The 22427-nt window shown below is 54.3% G+C and overlaps 3 protein-coding genes across 34 annotated transcripts in view; 2 read left to right on the top strand and 1 right to left on the bottom strand.

The window, feature by feature from the left end:
• The window catches only part of TLCD2 (TLC domain containing 2), a 19131-nt gene extending 7788 nt beyond the window's left edge, over positions 1-11343 (bottom strand). For 6 of the 25 annotated variants that reach the window (XR_014936538.1, XM_085522242.1, XM_085522241.1 and 3 more), the window contains exons 1-2: positions 9625-9715; positions 1652-8304 (exon numbers count right to left, since the gene is read on the bottom strand). Coding sequence is in view for 1 of the 25 variants with exons in the window: in XM_085522263.1 (XP_085378389.1) it covers positions 8226-8304; positions 10577-11028 (531 nt within the window). In the remaining 24 variants the exon portion in view is untranslated. Of the gene's footprint in view, positions 1-364; positions 8305-8611; positions 8824-8909; positions 9132-9624; positions 9716-10576 lie in introns of those variants that run through there. The other 19 variants (XM_085522252.1, XM_085522256.1, XM_085522259.1 and 16 more) reach the window with 19 other exon arrangements.
• Positions 796-6199, top strand: LOC107322698 (apoptosis-inducing factor 3-like). 4 transcript variants are annotated; one of them, XM_032448461.2, is made up of 18 exons: positions 796-872; positions 1047-1156; positions 1232-1341; positions 1594-1638; positions 1712-1793; positions 1928-2040; positions 2432-2518; positions 2647-2738; positions 2938-3068; positions 3598-3713; positions 4059-4130; positions 4445-4508; positions 4907-4983; positions 5066-5183; positions 5268-5366; positions 5613-5688; positions 5850-5954; positions 6060-6199. In XM_032448461.2, exons 1-18 carry the CDS (start codon positions 811-813, stop codon positions 6088-6090), a joined length of 1590 nt encoding a protein of 529 aa, XP_032304352.2. In that variant the 5' UTR covers positions 796-810; the 3' UTR covers positions 6091-6199. The 4 variants fall into 4 exon arrangements, with proteins under 4 accessions (XP_032304352.2, XP_085378334.1, XP_085378332.1 ...); XM_085522208.1 differs by lacking the exon at positions 796-872 and having other exon boundaries at positions 1067-1156; positions 5268-5688; XM_085522206.1 differs by lacking the exon at positions 796-872 and having other exon boundaries at positions 1067-1156; positions 5066-5688.
• Positions 9936-22427, top strand: WDR81 (WD repeat domain 81). Of its 5 annotated transcripts, none has more exons than XM_015880643.3 (11): positions 9936-10091; positions 11394-14969; positions 15300-15407; positions 15485-15675; positions 17173-17363; positions 17583-17748; positions 17928-18093; positions 18387-19085; positions 19246-19391; positions 19581-19760; positions 20655-22427. In XM_015880643.3, the coding sequence occupies exons 2-11, from the start codon at positions 11402-11404 to the stop codon at positions 20979-20981; spliced, it is 5742 nt and encodes a 1913-aa protein (XP_015736129.2). In that variant the 5' UTR covers positions 9936-10091; positions 11394-11401; the 3' UTR covers positions 20982-22427. The 5 variants fall into 5 exon arrangements, 3 of the variants coding, with proteins under 3 accessions (XP_015736129.2, XP_015736128.2, XP_085378301.1); XR_014936516.1 differs by lacking the exon at positions 9936-10091 and adding an exon at positions 10759-10891 and having other exon boundaries at positions 17928-18038; XM_015880642.3 differs by lacking the exon at positions 9936-10091 and adding an exon at positions 10759-10891.

The following is a 22427-nucleotide window of genomic DNA, read 5'->3' as shown; positions in this document are numbered from 1 at the left end:
GAGGGAGCTGGCTTTGGGGACAGGCACACAGACAGGGAAGGGATACACGGACTGTGGCAGCTCCCAATGAGGTTGTGAGTATCAGCCGGAGCTTTTCCTTGGGATGAGGGGTGGTGATGGGGGAATTTCCTGAGGTTTTGGGGCTGGTGGTGAAGTTGTTTCTATCTGCCATCCTCTTGCCCTTGGGGAGCAAGCAGCAGCCTTTCTATCTCTGTTTTTAAACCCCAAAACAGAGGGGGAAATCTCCAGACAAACAGCCAAGTGCTAAAGCAAGAACCAAGACTTGTTGCTCCTTTTTTGTCTGCTTCAGGCAGGGATTCATGCTTTTCATTATGTTTATGATCTTAATTCCTTCTCTACTTACCCCAATACCACCCCATCACCAGCACAGGTGGGATTTTGGAGGCTCAGACCTCAGTGCAGGGTGGCTGCAGGCCTCGTTGATGGCATCTTGCCCTGACAAGGTGGCCATAAACAATTTTAAATCATTTTATTGATTCCTGACACCATTGCTGTAAGCCTTCCTTGCTTACTCACTGTCCAACCCTGGTTTAATGGGTTGCCATATGCAAATGAAACCTGGGTGAAGTCAGAGAAAGAATAGATAAATGGATGGATTTGGGGTTTGGAGACAAAAAAACACTAATAATAACAAATAAAATGGAGAAAATGTGTGCTTTCTGCTGATTGTAGCCTTTTTACTTCAGCTGAGTGTGGAACCCTCTGAGCTGCAGTGGCTGCATATTTTGGGGTGGGATCTCAGAGGAAACCACAAGGACTGAGGCCGACCTCCCTGCTGTGCCCATCAACATGGATTGCAATGATACCATCACTGCAGAGGTCTGCAAGGAGGACGACGTTGGGGATGGAGAGTGAGTAGCCCATGGAGGGCCCACTGCCATGAGCTGTGCAGGCCGCAAGGCCGGCGTTGCCATGGTGACAGCCGCCATGTTGGCTGCCGCCATGTTGGCTGCCACCATCTTCTTGGTGGAGGGAGCACCGCCATGGCTGTGGGGGGCTGATCCTTCCTCCCTGCTGTGCCCCAGGCTCTGTGAGGTGATGGTGGCTGGCTACCCAGTACTGCTGGTGAGGAACAAGATGGAGTTCAGTGCCCTGGGCAGTAGGTGCCCACACTATGGTGCACCGCTCAGCAAAGGTAGAGCTTGTGGGGGGCAGTGGGGAGAAGCCATGTTGGGGGGAGGAAGCTCTATTTATGGGGTTTCTATTGCAGGGGTCTTGAGAGGGCACAGGCTGCGCTGCCCCTGGCATGGGTCCTGCTTCAACATCAGAACTGGAGATATTGAAGAGTACCCTTCTCTAGACAGCCTGCCTTGCTTTAAGGTGATATCTGGTCCTTTACCCCCTATCAAAGCCAACTCTCCATCCTTAGAGCTGGGCTCCATTATCCATTATCTCCCTATGGTTTCCCACCTTTGCATCCTAGATCCTTTTCCAACCAGACCCCAAATTTCCAGACAGCTCATTGTTACCAGGACCCCCAGACTCCTACACAAGCTCTTCAGCCACCATTCAAACAGACTTTCCCATGAGAGCTCCCAGTGCATAAATATACTCTTCTTTCCCCCCTCCCAGGTCACAGTGGAAGATGGAAAGGTGTTTGTTACAGCCAAAAAGAAGGTACTGACCATACCTGCTGCCAGTAAGCACCATTGGGCTGGGTACAATTCCATTATGTCTCACTTTCTTCTAGGACCTTGAAAGCAGCCTGAGAGTGAAGGACATGAGCAAACGATGCCTTCTCAACCGGAACACGATGCTTCTCCTGGGGGGAGGTCAGTGAAGTGGTCTGCACCACATCCTCACCACAGACACTGTGATCTGCTGCTCTCATCCCTAAAGAGGACTCATCTTCTTCCTCCCACTCTGTAGTGATGCATAACAGGGTTGAGATGAGCATCTCTCATAGGTGTGGCTGCCCTGGCCTGTGCAGAGACGCTTCGCCAAGAGGGCTTTACTGGCAGGATCATCATGGCCACCAAAGAGAAACATGCTCCATATGACAAGTCCAAACTGAGCAAGGTTTGCCTGTGAGGAAGGACTGTGCCTGGGTACTGTGTGTGAATTAGGGGCACAGCCCACACTTAGAAACAGGCTGAGTGATCAGGTGATCCATTCTGGCAAGGCAGCTATCGGGCAAGAAAAATGGGTGTAATTTCCAGCTAATGTCTCACCTCCTCCTGAAATGCCTTTCATCAGAGTACACCATTAGCAGCTCTGGCTGAGTTCTTCCCACTAGAGGTTGAGTTTATGTCTGAGGAGGGGCAGGGAAGTGATGGGGATGGAACGGTGCATTTAGTTGTGATATGGTGGTGAAGGATTTACCTCTCACGCAGACTTACTTCCCAGTAATCTGCAAGAGCACTGCTGACTGTAAGAACTGCTCTATTTCATACTCCTGCTTTGTTTCCAGGAAATGAACTTAAAAGCTGAGGACATCTACCTGAGGAAACCTGAGTTCCTGTGTGCTCATGGCATAGAGCTCTGGACAGAGAAAGAGGTGCAAAAGCAGCTGAGATCAGACCCCAATGGATGGTTCTGTTCCTGCCATGGGGAGGGAATTGATGTGGCAGGACAGAAAAAGACCAGAAAAGTGCCTCCTTGATCTTCACCCCCTCTCTCCTGCAGGCAGTGTCAGTGGATTTCCAGAAGCAGAAGGTCCGCTTCATGGATGGATCCTCTCAGAAGTACAACCAGCTGCTCATTGCAACAGGTGGACAGTGAGTGCACAAAGCATTTGCCACATGCAGCTTTTCTGATGGGACAAAACAGATCATTTGTGGGGAATGGAGGGAGTAGGAGATGATAGAAAACGATGGGATCAAATGACCAAGAGGCTGCATGGGGTTGTGTGCTCCCTTCTTATCCTCCCAGTTTTATTTACAATCATGAGCCATACCTGGATTCTCTCTCTCTCAGCTCCAGCTTCCTCAAAGTCCCAGGTGCAGACCTGCAGAACGTGTGTCATCTTCAAACCCCAGAGGATTCGAGCAAGGTCTTAGAGCTGGCATCTGGGAAGAACCTGGTGATTGTAGGAGCTTCGTTCATAGGTACCATGCTGGAGGGGCTATTAGGTCTTGAAAAAGTGGGCCTTGAAATGCACATCTGCTGTGTGAGCTTATTAATTAGGGGTCCTCAGGAAAGGGAGTCATTTGCTGACTATCTTGGTCATACAGCAGAGTCCTGTACCTGGGGCTTTATGAGTTAAATAGCACAACTTTTCCCTTGATAGGCAATAGCTTTGAGCCATATACAGTTCCTGGACCAGGGCAGAGGAAAATGTGCCTTGTGAGGTCCATCAGAAGAGCTGGGCTAACCAGAAGCTCTGGGAAAGCAAGGGGGTAAAGGTACAGAAGGGAGCTATGCAGTCAGAAGCTGCTCTTTGTATTTCCTAATATCTGAGTCCATAGTGCACGAGAACAAAGTGAAATCTAACAGCCCATAAATGCACAGAAAAGCAGTTAAGCATTGGCAATCCATCAGATTTGTTCTTGTCTGGAAGGGGTAAAGATTCCCCAGGAGGAGGGTGCAGGTTCCTACTTGCAGCAGACTTACCTGGGACATGCCATTCACTTGCAGGAATGGAGGCAGCTGCTTTCCTCTCAGACAAGGCTGCTGCCATCTCAGTGGTGGACAAAGAGGAGTTCCCTTTCCAGAAAACTCTGGGTCCTCAGATTGGAGGCTTTGTCTTAAAGGTTAGGAAAACCCAGTGCAAACAACCCTGCTATCCACCACCAGCCAGGAACTGCAGCCTGGTAGTGCCTGCCCACCTTGCTCAGAGCTCACATGTAAAGCCCCAACTTCCCTCATGCACAAATTATGTTTCCTAGCTCAATTCCATCCCCAAGCCCCATCTCATGCTGGTCCTAACTGAGATGGCAGAGCAGTGGCAGGCTCCCCATTCACCCTGCAAATGAAACCTCCCTGCAGCACGGAGCAGCAGCTCAGCTGTCTGCCTGGGTTCTGGCTGGATGCTGCTGTTTTTAAGAGCCTGGAATTTCCTACTGAACACTCAGAGCAGCTTCCTCTTCCTTTTTCAGATGCTACAAAGTAAAGGAGTGAAGTTTTACATGAAAAAAGAACTCCACGAGCTGAAAGGGAAGGATGGAAAGGTCAGTCATGCCACTGAGGTCTCTGAACTTCTATTTTTAGGGGACACCCCCCTCAAATTGAGGTGTATCCCAGTGCCTATGTCTAGACTATCTCCTCCCACATCTAGACCCTCATGTTTCCTTGCACAGAACACAGCTCAGAGGGCAACAGCATGCTGCCTTCCTTGATTTTCTCTTATATTCCCATGTCAGCTGGACAAGGTCATCTCAGCCTGAGAAAGAAAACAGAGAGCAAAGAACAAGGCAGCAGAGAGGCTACGGGAATGAGGACAGAACGTTTAGCCCTTTGTTACTGATCCTTGCTTCTTCCCCAGGTCACAGAAGCCATTCTTGCCAATGGAGAAAAACTACCTGCAGACGTGGTGGTGGTGGGAATAGGTAAAGTGAAACCAGCTGGAGAGGGAGGCAGCTCTGGAAATGGGGAGAGCATCTGAGTCCATTGCCATTACCCAGCCCTTCCTTTTGGTCCCACCAAGCTGAGGGGCTTACGAGCAATAGGCGGGAGGAAAGAAATGACTTATGGTCTTGATGTGACTTTGGCACGCTTGCTGAGCTCTGTAGGTCACTGCTCTGTTATCAGAGCACGCCTTTGTTCTGGGTCCTGGTTTTATTGTCGCTGGGTTAGCTCAGCACCAGCCCAACTGCTGGTCGCTGCTGGAAGCTGCCCTGGTCCAGGCAGGCCGAGCAGGTACCAAGGCCATGTTTCCTGCAGGGCCAAAGTTACCCCCTGCCTTTACAGAGCCTTGCTGCATCTGTCTTCACTCCTTTCCTTGCAGGGGTGACCCCCAACTCTGCATTTCTGAAGGGTACCTCCATCGCCAAAGACAACAGTGGTGCCATCCTGGTGGACCTGGTATGTACCAGCTGAGTAACCCACGGCTCATTCTGAATCCTTTCCCTTTCATTGCTGCATTAATGGCTTTTTGTCCCATTAGCACATGCAAACCAACATCCCAAACGTCTTTGCTGCGGGGGATGTGGTTTCCTTTCCCGTTGCGCTGCTCAATGGGGAACACTCCAGCATCCATCACCAACAAGTGGCCGAGGCCCATGGTGAGGCAGCACTTCCCAGCTCCACTCAGACACTCAGCATCCATCTGAGGACCTCAGGGAATCAAAACCATTCCATTGCCACAGGTTCCATCGCTGCCTTTAACATGTTGAAGAAGCAGAAGGAGTTGCACACTGTCCCCTTCTTCTGGACCACGATGCTTGGCAGAAGCATCCACTATGCAGGTAGGATGGGACAGAGAGAGAAGAAAAGGGCACAATTGTCCCTTTCCAAAGCAGGGAGAAACTTGGGACCACGTGCAGTCTTGTTCCTCTGGGTCAGCTCTGCTTGGCCAGGGCCTCTCTGCCTGCCCCCAGCCCCATGCCAGAGTCACATCCCCTCTCCTTTTTCCTGCACTCAATGTGGCATTGAGGTGGGGTGGGTGGTTCTACTGTACCAGAGCTCCCTGACCCCACGATCATCTTCTGCAGGCTGCGGGAAGGGCTACACAGACACTGTTCTGAAGGGCAGCTTGGAGCAACAGAAGTTCCTCATCTTCTACCTCAAGTGAGAGGAGATGCACTACAGCATAACCACAATGGGGCAGCAATGCAGGGAGCCTGGAACACGTTCCCATTCCCTCTGCCCTGCCCATTGTTCACAGGAGGATGCTGCTATGCTGTGTTACATGCACCAAGGAGCTCTGCATCCTTCTGTTTCTCTTCCAGAGATGGCTTCGTGACAGCAGCTGCCAGCCTAAACTGTGACCCCACAGTGTCTCTGATTGCAGAAGTTTTATACTTGGGGAAAAGAATCTCTAAAGAAGAAGCAGAGTAAGTGATACCCCGAGCAGGAGGGCGATGCCTTCCCCCTGCAAACAGAGCCCAGCAGCACAGCACTGAGCTCCTGCAGTTCCCAAACACCCCTCTTATTTGCAGGGCCTATGATATCAACGATGTACCCTTGTGACAGCAAGCTAAGCTTTGTTAGCACACTACCACGAGGGGCACAGCATCAACCAGAAGTTAAAGCTCGACTTGGTGCAAGAGAAATAAAGTGAAAGCAAAGCTGAATTCAACACGTGCATTTTGTGGCTGCTCTTTACACTCTGGGGAAAAACAGAGCTGTGCTTACCCTGCTTCCCTACCTTCTAAACAGGGCTGGGCTGGGTAAGGGGAGACCACACAGTTCCCAATCCACCGCCTCCAGCTCAGTGCTGGCAGGGAATGTTCATTCAGCACGTCCCGGTCACGCTGACCTTCTTGCTTTGCAGAAGCACATTTTCCCAGCGAGGGGAACTCTGAGTGAGGCAAACTGCTCTCACAGCTGAGAACGAGACAGTCCGTGTGCAAGAACTGATGCCAAAGAACTCACCCCTAAGGACAGAAGGCTGCGAGCCGACCTTTGAGCAAGCAGCACCTGCTGGCATTGCTACAGCCTTCGTGAATATTGCATTAGCTGCTGCAGTGACTGATTCTCAATCCACAGCAACCACAGCTCAGCTGCACAGCGTGGCATCCCCAAGGCTGCTGCTTCAAGGAGGAGGAGGGCGGATGCTGCAGGAAATGCAGGCTCAGCGCTGGAGGAAAGAGTTGCAGGGTTTTGCAAGGAGGCAGCAGCAAGGCTGTGTGTTCTACAGGAAGCAATGCACTTACTCACCGGTCACATGGCACTGCAGGAGGAAGGGTAAGCTCTGAGTGTCAGGCAAGTTCCCATAGGGACACTGTGTCAGCCTCAATCCCTCTGCCTTTACGCTCAGTGCAGAGCTGAGTCTGTTTGCTCAGCAGGTGAGGTAACATTGCACCATTTTTGTGTATAACACTCCAATTTACACCCCAGCACCTTCAAACATGTGAAGTTGGAATGAAACCCCTGAGCTCTGTGGGCTCAGTGCTGCTGTGCAGGGTGATTCTCAACCCTAAAACCACCCCAACTTACCCAGATGAAGCATATCGAAATAATAGGAGGAGGCAGCAACCCTAAGCACTCCTCATGTGTTGAGTGGAACTCAGTGCAAGGAGCACACAGCTTCTCCATAGCACACACTGACAGCTCTGGCACTGCCATGCCCGGGAGCTGCCCCTCCTCCCACCCCATGCACTCACTGCAGCTGCTTTGTGCCCCTCGTTTTCCTCTGGTTCTTTAGGAACTCGCAGTTCTGCAGCTGGGCTGGGAGAGCACAGTGCTCCCACACTGAGCAGGAGCCGGTCCAGGGATGCTCAGTAGCCCCATTCCCTGCAGTTGGCAGCAGCAACCCCCCAAAAAACTCCACTTTCTGCAGCCATCAGCAGATACACACCAAGTTCTTACCAGAACGAAGGATGCTGTGCAACAGATCTGCCCCATTTCTGCCAGTTAAGGGACACCGAGCTGCTCTCAGCACATCACCGGGTGCAGAAATCCAGCAGCAGCCCCACATCCAGACAGGGAGATCGAAGCAGAACTGTGCAGCCCCAGCATGGGGCTCCAGCTGTCCTTGCTGTGTCCACACACAGGTGTTTTACCCCATTACTTTGGATCCCAGAAGGCTTTATCCAACCCCCCTCTCCCCAGTGCCACCATAAGCAGGGAGGGCACAGCACACCCAGCATACCTGGAGCCCTGGCACTGCCCCAGCACAGAGCAGCCATTCCCTGAGCTGTGCATGACTCGGCCCTGAGTCAGCAGCTCCATCCCACCACCCAGCTCATTGCAGCTCCAATCCCTATAACAGCACAGGTCAGCCCTGCTGTGACCGAGACGGACTCAAAATACAACAACCCTCTGCCCATTGACCCCCCTCCCTACCACCCCCACAGTCCAAAGTCACCACCACCCTCCCACCCCACAGGCAACGAATGAGTGGTTGAGGAAAACACAAAGTTTAATGTCTCTGGTTGTCCCGATTCAACACCACCCCACAACGGGGTGGGACCCCATTCCTTGTTTTACAGCTCTGGCTTTGCCTGGAGGCTCCTCATCCCCGTCGGGCTCATCCTCAGCTCCCTCGGGGTGCATCCATGGCTGCTGTTGGCTCACTCATCCCAATGGCTCAGGGCTGCAGCTGATATCTGACGTCGCAGAGACGAGCGTGGCTACATTCAACAGTTCTTCAACTGGCAGCTTTAGCTACTAGAGAAGGACATAAAGCTTGCCACTGAAGAACTGCTGCCGGGCAGCCAGGAGCAGGCAGAGGGGCAGCAGCTGAAGAGGAAACAACACATCAAAGCCAGCACACAGCATTGCCTGCATCAAATATCCCCCCTACCCCACAGGGACCTCTGAAACCAGGGCTGCCATCCCTTTGGAACAGCATCCCAGGGAACGTGGGGGTAGCTCCATCCCTCCCCTCCCTCCCCATAGCCAGGTGTTACAGAACATTCCCCTTTACCACACTGGGAACCAAGGCCGTTCCTGTTGGAAAACACGAGATAAGGAGCCCAGAGAGCTGCTATAGAGCTGGGGCTCTGCAGGGCTGCTGGGGTGGGTGCAGCGTTCCCCATGCTCTCACCTCCAGCACCAGCGCTGGCTGGGTCCCACCGGGCCGGGGGCCAACAGCACTGAGCCAAGGGAGGGATCCGGTGCCAAAGGAGGAACGTGGGGACCTTTGGAGTCACCCCGTGGGTGGGTCGGGTCCCAATTCTTCCCTCTTCCATATGGGGAAAATCCCTTTTTATTCCTCACTTTTGTCTGAAGCAATAAAGGCCGAGCTGCGGGAATCCCCTAAAAGCAGCCAACCTCAATTTAGGGGACGAGCAAAGCTTAAACGAGGGGCAGCAAACGGGGAACGACCCCCAGCATCGTCCTACCCCCAAATCCATCCCGGGGATCCCCCGTAGGGTCGGGGTGTCCCGGTTGGGGGCGGCGGGGCGGTGGGGGGATGCCGCACATTCCTGGCGTGCCGGGTCCATCTGGTCCGGATTCCAGCGCCGGTCCCGGCCCTGCTCCACCCCCGCTGGGCCGTGAATCAGCACCCGGGAGGGGCCCCGCCGGCACCGGGGGGGGGGAGATGGAGGAGGAGGAAAAGGGAGCTGTGCCGGTAACGGGAGGAGACTCGCAGCGCCAGGACGGGGCTCAGCGGGGTTGGCCCCGTCCTCAAACCCCAGAGCAGCACAGCGGGTGGCCCGCTCTGCTTTAACGCCCCGGTAACGGCGATACCGGCGGGCAGAGCAGCTCCACCCCCCCCCAACACCAACACGGTGACCCCGTGTAACGAATAACCCCCAGCACGGTCACCCCGTGCCCTTCTCGCCCCCTGTTCCTCCTTTTACCCCCTCGCTCCCCGCAGTCCCGGCTCACATTCGCACTGAAGGTCACCCCGGGGTTCGCCCACCACCCGCCAATGGGCGGCTCCGACCTCAGCCCCACCCGGACCCCAAACCGACACCGAGATGGGCCCGACACCGAACCGAACCGAACCCCCAACCCAGCCTAAGGTGACCTTTCAAACGGGGAGCAGGGGGCACACAGCGCTGACCAGGCCCTGCCTGCACACGGTGCTGCCCGCGGTGCTGCCGGACCCACCTGTACAGCCCAGCCCGGTACCGACCCGGTCCCGGTTCCGACCCGGCGGCTCCGTGCGGGATCAGCTGGCGGACTCATGACGCAGCCACCCACCGGCCCCGCCCTTAACCAATCACCGCCCTCCATTCCGCTCCCGCCCCCACAGCTCTCTCTACCAATAAACAACGAGCTCAACTCGAAGTTCAACCAATAAAGATTGAGAATAGACGCGCAGCCCCGCCCACCCCGCGAGGCATGCTGGGAGGTGTAGTGCGGCGCGGCGCTCCCGGCATGCACCGCGTGCTGTGAGTTGGCATTTTCCATAGGGCCGGGAGGCGGCGGCGGGTGGGGGGGGCTCTTAAAGGGCCCGACCCCGGCACGGAGCGGAACTGACGTTGTGCCGCCCGCTGTCACTCGGGGCGGCGCCGCCTGCGCCTTTAAGGGCCGCGATTCCGAGAAGTTGGTTCCAAGTCGCCGGCCAATCAGAAGTAAGCTCACGGCTCGTGAACCAATAGGAGCGCACAGGGGGCGGGGCTTCGGGAACCCGCCTGACCCCGGCGGTTGGCAGCGCCGCGCGATGACTGGGCAACTTCCTTAAAGGGGCCGCGCCCGCACTTAGTTGGGGGCGGGGCGGGCGGTGTGCGCGGCCCCTTTAAGGCAGTTTGCTGCCCTTCGCCCCAGTAACAGCTGATCGCAATAGCGGGGGGCGGGGAGCCAATGAGCTGCTTCCACGTCCCGCCCACGTGACTCCCACGCGCGACATGCGGCGGGATCCTCCCGTGTGGCCTTAAAGGGGCAGCGCGGGGAAAACTGGGGGTCGGTACCGGCTGTCGGGTGCCCCTTTAACAGCCCCAATAACCGGAACGTCACCGGGACAGCGGGGAGGATTAAGGTCGGGTTCAAGCAGAACCCTCACCTGGAACCAGCCCCGCGGCGGTGCTCAAGGCAGGGGGCTCAGGCCGCCCCCACTCACCTGCCGCCGGTGGGGTCCACCCTACGTGCCCCCTTTAAGGCCGCTGCCCGCCGGCGCGTCTCCCCGCTGCAGCTGACAGCCGTGACGTCACCGTGATCAGCCGCTCTGCCCATGTCCGGGCCCCGCCGCCCCGCACACACAGCGGGGGCTGCTCGGCCGCTGGAGGGAGCCCGGCCCCGGGGCTGCCCCTGGGGCGGCTGAGCCGAGCGGAGCCCGGTACGGGGAGAGCTGGGGGGAACGGGCGGGCACATGGTGCCGTGGTGGCTCCATGTGACTGCCGTCACCTGACCAACATGGCCGCGGGGCCGCTGCCAGGTAACGGGCCGGGATTCCACGTTGTGGTGGTGGAGCCCCGGGATGTGGATGGGGTCCGGGGGGTCTGTGTGCACGGGGCTGGGGTGAGGCCGCAGCTCCAAGTGGGCTCTTTCCCCTGGGGGCTCTGTCACCCACATACATCCCCCATGTGCGGTGCTTTGGGCCAATTATAACGGGCAGGAGGGCAGCGAGAGCCCCCCCAACGCTCCCCAACATAGGCCCACCGCCCTAATGCTGCTACAGTCTTATGGTGCACTCCTCATCTCCATCTGAGCCTCCCCTGCCAGCCCCATCCATCACTATTAGTGCTGCCAAAGCCCTGTAATGACCCCATCCTCTCCTGACCCCCATCTCACAGTGCAGTGTTTGGGTTGAATAGGAATATCCCCCTCCAGAGTGAAATTTGGGGTTTTATGGAGTCAGTGCTGCAATTCTCCACTTACCCCCCTCCCCCCCCCCCCCCCCCCAACCCCTGTGTCTTTTATGGGTTTCCCCCCTTCAGGATCCAGTATGGATGCTCTCCTGTGCAGCGTGGAGAAGGACCTGAGCATCGACCGTTTGCAGTTGGCAGCTGCCTCTGACGGCACCCACGTCACAGCTCTGGTCCCACACAAATGGTTATCCAACCTCCGGGAGCGCCGGGCTCTGCCCACCCACTGCCCACGTCCAGAGGGGCTGAGCGAGGTGGAGGTGAAGACATTCCTACAGCGCTCCGTGCAGAAGCTGCCGGCAGGATGGACCCGGGTGGAGATCCACGGGCTGCGCAAGGATCGGCTGATGCGGCCCCTCCGTGTCCCTCCTGCTGCGGACTCACGGGGCAGCAATGCTGAGACCTTGCATGGCTTCATGCAACGGGTTGCATCCCAGAACTACCGCAACCTGTGGGGCCGGGCTCACTGCCTCTATGTGCGGCCCTACCGGCACGCTCACGCACCACCCGCTGTGCCGGTGTTGGATGCTCTCCGAGCTGCCCTGCAGAAAGCATACGGCTGTCCCATCCTACAGGTGGGCAGGAGTGTGCCTAGCGCTTCCCCTGCCAAGGGGGTTTCCTCTGTACCCTCCTCTTGCCCCAATGTGCTGCAGGCAGAAGCTCTGCTGGAGTCTGCTGAGATGCTCTATGTTATCTATCCCTATGTTCAGTATTGCCTGCACGATATTTTGACTTTCAGCCCAGCAAAGCTCACCAACAGCCATGCCAAAATCCTCTTTCTGCTCTTTCACGTGCTGCAGGCCATGAGGGCTTGTCACCAGGCAGGGCTGGCTTGCGGGGCATTCTCCCTTCGTGATGTGGCTGTGGATGAGAAACTCTGCAGCCAGCTCCGGGTCAGCTTGAGGGAGTATGAAAGTCCCAGGAAGGAGGAAACAAATGGAGAAGCCAACCTGGAACGAGTGAATGAGCAAAGCATTGCTGGGATGCGAGGAGATGTGGCGAGATGCTCCACCTGCCAGCAGGAGCTGCGGGACCTGGTGCTGCAGTGGGTGCATGGCCGGGTCAGTAACTTTGACTACCTTATGCGTTTGAACAGTTTGGCTGGGAGGAGAATGGGAGACCCCAATTATCACCCGGTTCTTCCATGGGTGGTGGACTTCACAACCAAAAATGGCAAGTTCAGGGACCTAAGGAAATCCAAATTTCGTCTCAATAAGGGAGACAAGCAACTGGACTTCACCTATGAGATGACCAAGCAAGCGTTTGTTGCTGGTGGGTCAAGTGGGGAGCAGCTCCATGTCCCCCACCACATCTCTGACGTCCTTTCAGATATCACCTACTATGTGTACACAGCTCGCAGGACACCCAAGTCAGTGCTGTGTTGCCATGTGAGGTCCCAGTGGGAACCCAACGAGTATCCAGCCAGCATGGAACGCATGCAGAGCTGGACCCCAGATGAGTGCATCCCAGAGTTCTATACGGACCCATCCATCTTCAGATCCATCCATCCCGACATGCCTGACCTGGACGTGCCGTCGTGGTGCAGCTCCTATGAGGAGTTCATTGAAGTCCACCGCATGTTGCTCGAGAGTCGGGAAGTGTCTCAGGACCTTCACCATTGGATTGATCTCACTTTTGGGTACAAGCTGCAGGGGAAGGATGCTGTCAAGGAGAAGAATGTCTGCCTCCATCTGGTAGACAACCACACGCATCTGACGACCTATGGGGTCGTGCAGCTCTTTGACCAGCCACATCCCAGGCGCATGGTGGGACCTGCCTACACTCCTGCTGAAGCTCCGGCCATTGCTCGGCCTCTCCTCCAGAATATCAAAGAGACTGTGATTTTGGAGGACATCCAGTGCCCCGTGACTGATGCAGTTAATGGGCTGGTCCTGGAGGCTACTCCTACTGAAACCACTTGGTCTGGGGAGAAACCCATCGCTGGTGAAGATGATTTAGAGCAAGGCACGGAAGCGCTGGATTCCATTTCTGTGAGTAGCAGAGCTCCTGATCAGCCCAGCAGCTCTTCAGCACAGCCCTCCACCCTCCCTGCTTATCCCACTGAAGGTAAAGCCTCAGGTGTTCGACCCCTCCGTCGGAGCAAGGCAGGCGTTGCAGATCAGACAGACAGGGATGACATGAAGATCACGCTTCCTGAAGGCTTCAATCCGCTCCAGGCCTTGGAAGAACTGGAGAAACTGGACAATTTCCTGGTTAAAGGCTTGAGCAGCGATATGCAGCTGATGGAGCAGCCTGGGGAAGAGCCACTGCTGGGTCTGTCTGACCTCTTCCAGAGGGATATGCAAGCTTTGGGCATTCTGATTGCTGAGATAATATTTGCACCAAGGATCCGTCCTTCAAAGCCTGACGCATCCCTGCTGGAGCGGTTCCTGATGGTGCGTAACCTGTGTCGCTACCACCCCAAGGAGATCCCAGCCCCATTGCAGCACGTGTTGCACCTCCTGCTGCAGCTCAACGAGCCAGTGGAGAAGCTCCTAAAGACCAGGTTGGGCAAGGACACTGTACAGCTGTTTGAATACAAACCCATTTCTCAGGGCCTCCCCCCACCTTGTCCCATGCAGCTCCTCAGTCCCTTCAGTTCTATCATCCCCTTCCCCACGTACTTCCCAGCTTTGCACAAATTCATTTTCACTTATCAGGCAAAGAAGATAGAAGATGAAGGTCAGGGCCGGGAGCTTGTTTTCCAACTGTGGCAGCAGCTGGAAGGGATTCTTTCTGAAATCACTCCTGAAGGCTTGGAGATTCTTCTGCCCTTCATATTATCTCTGATGTCTGAGGAGAATACCGCTGTCTATGCAGCATGGTATCTTTTTGAACCTATAGCTAAATCCTTAGGCCCAAAGAATGCCAACAAATACCTCTTGAAGCCATTGATTGGAGCCTATGAGACCCCCTGCTCCCGACACGGCCGGTTCTACCTGTACACAGACTGCTTTGTGGCCCAGCTCATCGTGCGCCTGGGGCTGCAGTCCTTCATCCTGAACCTGTTGCCACACATCCTGCAGATTCTCGTTGGCATCGAGAGCTCGAGGGAGGAGAGCAAATCCCTCCTCGGTGCGGCTGAAGATGATGAAAGCGGAGGGGGCAGCCCCATGTCGTGCGTGTTTGGGGAGGAGATCAAAATGGATGTAGAGCACAGCTCCACTGCTCTTGACCTCCTTGACTATACCTCTGGGGTCAGCTTCCATGACCAAGCCTACCTGCCCGAGAGCGAGGACTTCCAAAGTGGTCTCTACGTCGGGGAGTCCCTGCAGCCCCAGGAGCAGGAGTCGCTCAGCCTGGGGCGGCTGAGTGATAAAAGCAGCGCTAGCGAGGTGTCGCTGGGAGAGGACAGACCTGCAGATGAGGACTCTCAGAAGGACAAGAGCAGCCTGAAGTCGGTGGACAGCAGCCAGGACCTGAAACAGAGCGAGGATTCGGAGGAGGAGGAAGAGGAGCGTGATGAAGAGGAGCACGATGACACTGCGGTTGAGGCAGAGCTGGTGGGAGCTGTGGATGTTGGTGTCTCAGTGGATGCTGGCACCTCCGTGGACGTCACACTGGCTGATGACGGCAGTGAGCCAGAGGATGGAGAGGGAGAGGAACTGCCAGATCACTCGGATGACAAAGAGCAGACAATACTCCTGGGTAAGGCCCTGCAAGTGTTTTGCTTTTCTGCTGGGTGTGGCAAATAGGACTGGGAGAAGGGAAGAAGTGGATCCAGGTTTAGGGGTGTCTACAGTCCCATCGTAGGGACAGCAGTGAAACCAGCATAAAAGGTCCAATCCTCACTAAAGTGTGGGGACTTTGCATGGCTGCAGGGCTGCTGTTGGGTGAGAGCACAGCCCTCTCCAATTTGCCAACAAAGCAGAGACCCAGGGAGCTGCCTGCAGGGCAGGCAGGGTCTGGGAAGCAGCGGGCAGCAGCTAATCTGCACTGTGCCAGGCTGTTGTCCTTGCAACTGTTTTTGTTTTGCAGACACAGCCTGTAAGATGGTGAGGTGGCTCTCAGCCAAGCTGGGCCCCACTGTCACATCCCGTTTCATCGCCAGGAACCTGCTCCGTCTGCTCACGTCCTGCTATGTCGGTAATGTCTGATCCTGGGGTGGTTGTGCTGGGTTCCTCCTGGTTGCTGCTTCAGTTCTCACTGTTGCCTCCTTGCAGGCCCCACCAGGCAGCAGTTTGTACCCAGCAGCGATGAGAACGGTCCCCTGAGCACAGGAAACATCTATCAAAAGCGGCCAGTGCTGGGAGATCAGGTGTCCAAGCCAGTGCTGGCTTGTCTTCTGCACATGGCATACCTGTATGGAGAGCCCGTCCTCACCTACCAGTACTTGCCCTACATCAGCTACCTGGTTAGTATTAGCTCATCTCCTCTTTCTGTGCCTGCTGGCAGATGTGACTCTGGAGGAGAATCATGCTTTGCAGGGCAGCTGGCGTGGGGGTGGGCTGGTGGGCAGTCAGAGCAGCTCAGGCTGCAGAGGGATTGCTGGAGCAAGCAGGGTTAGATGTGGGTAGATGGGACGGGCTGGGAGAGGTTAAAGGCAGGTTTTCAACTGTATTAGAAAAAAAAAATACTGGCAAAGTTTACAGTTTTTTTCAGCTTGAAATTCTTTGCTGAAGAGCGAGAAGAAAATGTGTGTAATGCAGCTGGTTGAAAAACAAACCCATTTTTCATTAAAAAAAAAGGTTGTTTTTTTTCTTTGGGAATGCTTTAAACAGGCGTGGGGTGTTTTCTTTTTGTCTTGTTCCTTTTTAGTGGTTGTGAACGCTTTGGTTGCTGATGCTCATTTTATTGGGGTCTATAAAGCCCTCAAAACTTCAATAGCTTTTTTGATCATTTAAACCTTAGAAGGAAAAAGGCCACAGCTGTTCTTTAAAGAGAAGAAAAAAAGCACTATCAGTTTTTCCAGTGTGGAAGAGGAGATTTTTGATGGGCTGGGGGAGAAATCCCATATTTTTTCTCAGCAGAATTGCTCTCCACCCAGTTGCAATCAGAGCTACAGCTGTTCTGCTTTGCTGTTGCTTGGGGGTGGTGGGGGGTTAATGCTCTTGTGAATAGCATTTGGCAACCTGATGCGAAAGCAATGAAGCTGGAGGATCACAGATAGGCTCAAGTCAGTCCTTCTTGGAGCATTTGGCAGAGTGGATATTTTGCAAGGGGAAGAGCCTCTGTGATGAGCTGGAAGATGGCAGGTGTACAAGAAATGGAGAGGAAATGGGGAATGGTTTGTGGCTTTTGTTGCTGGCACTCTTTCCTTGGGTGTTGGGTTTGTTGAGGAATTAGGAAAGAGGACAACGTAGATAAATCTTCTGGTCTTGCTGCTGATACCGTGAACTGTTGGGCATGGTTGTAACCAGCAGTGGAAGGTTCTCAGCCAATAAAAAGGATGTGCTCCTGTCTCACAGAGTTCTTAGCAACTGGATTTCCAGAGGTTGGCAGGTCTGTCCAGACTTTGCCTTGGATATTTCATGCAGGGGCTGTTCCTCAGCAGTCAGTGCATCAGGGTTACCGTAGCACACGATGAAGACATTCATTCTTGCAGCGAGGTGCTCATGTGTCATAAGTTTGCTCTGTTCCTGTGTTGTCCAGGCTGGAGGTGCTCTGGGCTGGTCCAGGATTGTCCATCTCCTCTATGAGTTTCCCAACTGCAGGAGCAGCCTGCAGGGTGATTCCCCCCTCATATAATTCGGAGGTGTCACGTTCAGCTCTCTCCAGGCTCCTCCATCCATCGGTTCAGGCTCATCCTTTGAGTTCAAGCCTCGAGTTGCTCTTTGGGTTCCTCTCCCACTGCCACCTCCATGCTGGGTTTTGCAGCCGAGCTCAGGTGATCCTGGAACTTGTTCTGCAGGTTGCATCTGGCGGTGGGTCCGGCGGCGGCCGGCTGAACAGCCGTAAGGAGGCAGGGCTGCTGGCTGCTGTGACGCTGACACAGAAGATCGTGGTGTGTCTGTCAGACACCACACTCATGGATATTCTCCCCAAGATCAGCCAGGAGGTGCTGCTCCCGGTGCTGGGCTTCCTCACCTCCCTGTCTGTCGGGTGAGTGCTGCAGTTGGCTGTGTCTTCAGCCCAGGTTTGCACAAGTCGACTATCTGTTTGGTTGTACCCAGATGAGTGTGTCCTTGCTCTGGAATACAGTTCATCTGTAGAGCCTGTGCTGCTCAAGGCCTTTTGATAATGCCAGAAAACATAAAGCAGGAGGCAGAGGAGGGAAAAGGGGATGTGTGTAGGACAGCTGGTAATGGATGTCCTCTTCAGTTTCCCCAGTGGTGCCCAGGCCCGTGTTGTCCTGTGCGTTAAGACAATCAGCCTAATTGCTTTGATCTGCCTGCGGATCGGGCAGGAGATGGTGCAGCAGCATTTGAGTGACACAGTGAGAAACTTCTTCGGAGCATTCTCACTGCTGCAGGAGCTGCAGGACCAGGTCAGTGATATGCACAGGGTGCTCCTGCCACATCCCAGCACACAGACACAGGAACGTGGTGGGCATACCTGCTGCATACACCAGCACTGGTGTCAGCAATGCCCAGCCCAGGCTGTGCTTGTGTAATGATGTGGTTTGAGCATCTGATCTTGGAAATATTCCTGTTGTCTCCTGACCAGGGATTGACAGCGGAGTCGCTGAGCGGCTGCGAGGTGCCGGTGATGGAGGTGCCCCTCATGGAAGGGAAGCTTCTGGCTCTGGATCCAGCAGTGCTGATGGAGTTACAGAAGGTGTTTAACCCTGAGATGGCCTACATCACCTACATCCCCTTCTCTTGCTTGCTAGGTATGGCTTGGCTACCTTCTTTCTTAGAGCTCCTTGTTCTGTGCACTCATGCTTGACCTGAACTTGGGAAGTCAAAGCATGTAAGTTGGTTGGGGAAGCCCACAGCTTCTGCATGGTGGTTTGGTCTGCTTGTGGAGTTGGGGCTTCAGGCTGCTTTGGCTGGGAACAGAGTGTGGCTGGCTTGGTGGGAAGTTGTGTTCAACGGCCATGTGCTGACCATTGTTCTGTTGTGAGTAGTAGGAGATGATGGTGAGGAGATTCCTCCCCTAGGAGCTATTTTATCTCTTTTTCAGGTGATGTTATTCAGACGGTTGTGCCCAACCACTCGCTGGTTGAGAAGTTGGCCAGTCTCTACTTGGAGAATGTGAACCCAAAGAACCTGCAGGTGGTTGGCCTAGAGCAAGCACCGGGCATGGCAGGCTCAGACCAAGATACACGAGGGACCGAAGCATTCTCCAGCCCCCAGGAGGACAGTCAATCTGGTACTTTTGGGAGTGTGCTGGTAGGGAACCGTATCCAAGTTCCCATGGACACACAGCGTGAGGGTCTGGGCTTGCTTCACCTCAGTGCTGGCACTGATGGCTTCAATCCCAGCTTATCCAGTGAGGAAAACACCCTGAAGCACGACCTTCCTCGCAGCACCCACATGCTGTGTGGGAACTGGCTGGCGTATTGGCAGTATGAGATTGGGGTGAGCCAGCATGACCCTCGCTTCCACTTCCACCAGATCAAGCTGCAGAGTTTCTCAGGGCATTCAGGGGCCATCAAGTGTGTGGCACCACTCAGCAGTGAGGACTTCTTTCTTAGTGGCAGCAAGGATAAAACTGTCCGCCTTTGGCCCTTGTACAACTATGGGGATGGTACCAGCGAGGTGCCACCACGGTTCACCTACTCTGAACACAAGAAGTCTGTTTTCTACGTGAGCCAGCTGGAGGCATCGCAGCATGTAGTGAGCTGTGATGGGACTGTGCACATCTGGGACCAGTTCACAGGTAAGAAGGGAAAGGGCAAGGGCAGCCTGGAATGAACTGGTCCTGTCCTTGTAGACAGGGGAGCCTTAATTCTGATGGCTCTCCACCATAGGGACTGGAGATCTGCCATGCAGCTTCTCCATACATTAACAGATCTATCATCTTTGTCATGTATTCACAGGCAAACTTATCCGGACTTTTGATGAGTTAGACAGCAAAGCCCCCATCACAGCTGTGACCACCATGCCACCTCCTTATCACAGCATTTCTGTAGCCAGTGCAGACTCTGTGCTGCGTTTCATTGACCACAGGAAGCCAGGATTACAGGTATGGAGGCTGTTTTGCAAGCCACATTCCTTCAGGCTCCCCCATGGCTTAATAATGCAATTGTGGCTGGTCCAAAGCCAGATGTGATGACTCCATGAAAGCCATCTGTGCCTCAGAGTCTTTTGTCTCATAAGTGCTGGATCCCCAGATTTCAGCCTGTTAGTAGCTGGATTCTCTGTTTTCTTGCAGCATGAGTTTCGCTTGGCCAGCGGGGTGAATGCTGGGCTGATCCGCTGCTTGGCTGTCAGCCCTAACGGGCGCAGTGTTATGGCTGGCTTCTCTTCTGGTTTCATTGTGCTGCTGGACACCAGGACAGGACTCATCATGCGCGGGTGGCCTGCCCACGAGGGAGACATCCTGCAGATCAAGGTGGGTGGTTCAGCAGGGATTGGGGTGAGGGGCTGCTTCCTGGGCCTTGCTGATCCTTCTGACACGTGCTGCTTGGCTGAGCTTATCAGTCCATCTCGTGGACCTCAGGGCTTTCCTCCATCCTTTGCTGTGTCCTCAAGTGTCTGCTCAGGCTCTCCTGCCCTGCAGCTCATTTTATGAGCAGATACTCTTGGCACAACCTGTGCTGGACAGAGATAGCCCTCCCAAGCATCTGAGGGTCTGCAGCATGGGCAGGGAGTAGCCATGTGTCCTGGTGGAGGCTTTCTCCTCGGGGCTGTCAACTCCCTGATGGGAGCATCACTCTAATGAGTAACTCTTGTCCATATTTACCCACTCAGGGAGCAGCGGTTTGGGCTCGTGTCCTCGACCCAAAGCAGTTTAAACAAAGTTCATCGGGGTGGGTTGTTTACTCTCTCACTAGCTCTGCTAATAAGCATGCCAGGCTTCTGTCTTCAGCAGTGTTTTCTGCTCAGCTCCCCGGTTCCTTGTCCATGAGAAGGAAAATAACATGGCAGGTGGCTTAATAGAGAGGGATACCATGCAGTAGTCTCTATTTACTGCGGTAATAACAGATGATGAATCAGAGGAGTATCAGCAGCTTGGTGAGAAAAGCTGCAGCCCATCTCTTGAACGCTTTGAATAGTGCTGGTGGAGGTTGACAGCAACCAGAGTCCTGTAGCTTGTGGTGCCCACCTGCATGCCTTGTTAATACTGTTCAGTACTGACAGCTGCTTGGAAATGGCTGGGGTTGTCTTAGGGGGTTGCATTGGGACTGCTAGACTATAGGCAGCTACCTGCTCATCTCATTTCCAGGGTGAGCTTAGGGGTTTTTACTGCAAGAATGTTGATTCAGTGTCTCTCCTTCTCCCACAGGCTGCAGAGGGCAACGTGCTAATCAGCTCCTCTTCAGATCATTCCATGACTGTCTGGAAGGAACTGGAGCAGAAACCACTGCACCACTACAAATCTGCATCTGAACCCATCCATGCTTTTGACCTCTACGGCAATGAAGTGGTGACTGGCACCGTGGCCAACAAGATTGGTGTCTACTCCATGCTGGAGTCTTCAGCCCTGCCTGTCAGCACAACCAAGCTGAGCTCAGAGAATTTCCGGGGTACTCTGACCAGCCTGGCAGTGCTGCCCATGAAATGCCACCTCCTGCTGGGCTCAGATAATGGTGTGATACGCCTCCTGGCATAGCAGCTCCAGCCCAGGAGCTTGTGGCTGTCCCACAGCTCTGGTAACAGAGCTGAAAGCCAGCGGTGTTGCTGATAGAAGAGGCAAAGTTTGGTGTTTCTGAGCAGAGGATGCAGGAAGGAGGTGTACTTGTTAGTAAGCACTCGGTTAAGCATCCCTAACCTCTTTCTCTATCTTAAAGAAAAAAAAAAAAAAAAAAAAAAAAAGAAAAGAAAGCCATAACTGAGAAACCTCCACTGCTGCTGGGAGAAATACTGGGCGTTGTAGGTCACTGTCACCCCTGCAGAGAGGTCTGGAGCTTTCTGTACCATGTGTGCCTGATCCCCAGGGGACTGTGAGCTGCCGTCCAGAGAAACGTGGACCACGGGCATCCTCCTCTCTTCCGTTAAGGGTTAAGAGGTTGCCTTCAACACAAATAGAAATGTATAGCTACTGCCATCTGCACTTACCCTTCACACTCTGCTCCTGAACCGAGTAGTCCTACAAGGATAGCATAAGTGGGCACTGCCTCCTTTGGAGCTGCGTGCTGCTGGGCACATCCCTTCCTGCCATCTGTGGGTTCAAAGCCCAGGGGATGCACTGTTAACTTTAGGTTCTGCTGTCTGAGTGAGAGCCTGTATAGGAGGAGGAGAGGTTAACTAGAGCTCTGCTGTTGCCTTACTGGCTCCAGAGCAAAGGCAGGAATGCAAGCCAGCCAAGGTCCAACCCCCTATCTGCCGTACTGGTTCATCCTGTGATTTAGGAATGAACTGCAGAGGGGTGGTCTCGAAGGCCAGAACTGGATGCTTCCATCGGGATTTTTGCTTCTGGAGCTGTAAGGAAGGGATGGATTATTGCTGATTCCTACCTTAGCTGCACTGCATCTCGTAATTATCAGCGGGTTGAGGAATGCTCTATGTGCTATGCATTGGCAGCATTCCTCAAGAAATTCCCTTTCTGATCCTCTCCTCTCTCTTTTATGCTGGTCAGGCTTCTGGGGGAAGACAAAACAGCAAAAAGGTGCTCAGTTTTACCCCTTCCCACCATAGGTTGAGATCCTGAGATCACAATCCAGAATGGCATTCCTCTGACCTTCCCTTAGGGACAGCACTGTCTGCTGTGTGACCTGAAGGTGAGGAGAGTGCTCTTTGACCCAGCAGCATGAACAGTTGCCTCACTTCTCTTGCAGCCCTTTTCCCATCCATCCCTCTTGTTATCAGGGGAGCGGGAAGCTCTTATCTCTAGCAGAGGAGGAGCCTGTTGTGGGTTATCCTGAGAGGGGAAAGGGGGGCACCCATCCAGCTGCCAGGGAGCTGGGAAGCTGCCCTGTGCTTTCAGGGAGGGGTGTGGTGGTGAGCAGTTGGCCCTGGCTATCCTTCCCCATCCATGGGGAGCTCTCAGTCCCGTGTTGCCTATTAACCATTTGCAATAGATGTAAATATTGACTTCTAATAAACTCTTTGAAAGAGA

Source organism: Coturnix japonica, chromosome 22 (assembly GCF_054131305.1).
Source record: "Coturnix japonica strain WE chromosome 22, WE-NBRP24, whole genome shotgun sequence".
Classification (NCBI taxonomy): Eukaryota; Metazoa; Chordata; class Aves; order Galliformes; family Phasianidae; genus Coturnix; species Coturnix japonica.
The sequence above is the reverse complement of the archived record's forward strand: the minus strand, read 5'-3'. Positions and strand labels throughout refer to the sequence as shown.

Coding starts and splice junctions, on each gene's coding strand:
- WDR81 (XM_015880642.3), top strand. CDS start 10,870: ATGGCCGCGGGGCCGCTGCCAG. Junction 17,749..17,927: donor TGCAGGAGCTGCAGGACCAG/GTCAGTGATATG, acceptor TCTCCTGACCAG/GGATTGACAGCGGAGTCGCT. Junction 19,086..19,245: donor CATCTGGGACCAGTTCACAG/GTAAGAAGGGAA, acceptor ATGTATTCACAG/GCAAACTTATCCGGACTTTT.
- LOC107322698 (XM_085522206.1), top strand. CDS start 1,099: ATGGAGTTCAGTGCCCTGGGCAGTAGGTGCCCACACTATGGTGCACCG. Junction 1,342..1,593: donor ACAGCCTGCCTTGCTTTAAG/GTGATATCTGGT, acceptor CCCCCCTCCCAG/GTCACAGTGGAAGATGGAAA. Junction 2,519..2,646: donor AGCTCTGGACAGAGAAAGAG/GTGCAAAAGCAG, acceptor TCTCTCCTGCAG/GCAGTGTCAGTGGATTTCCA.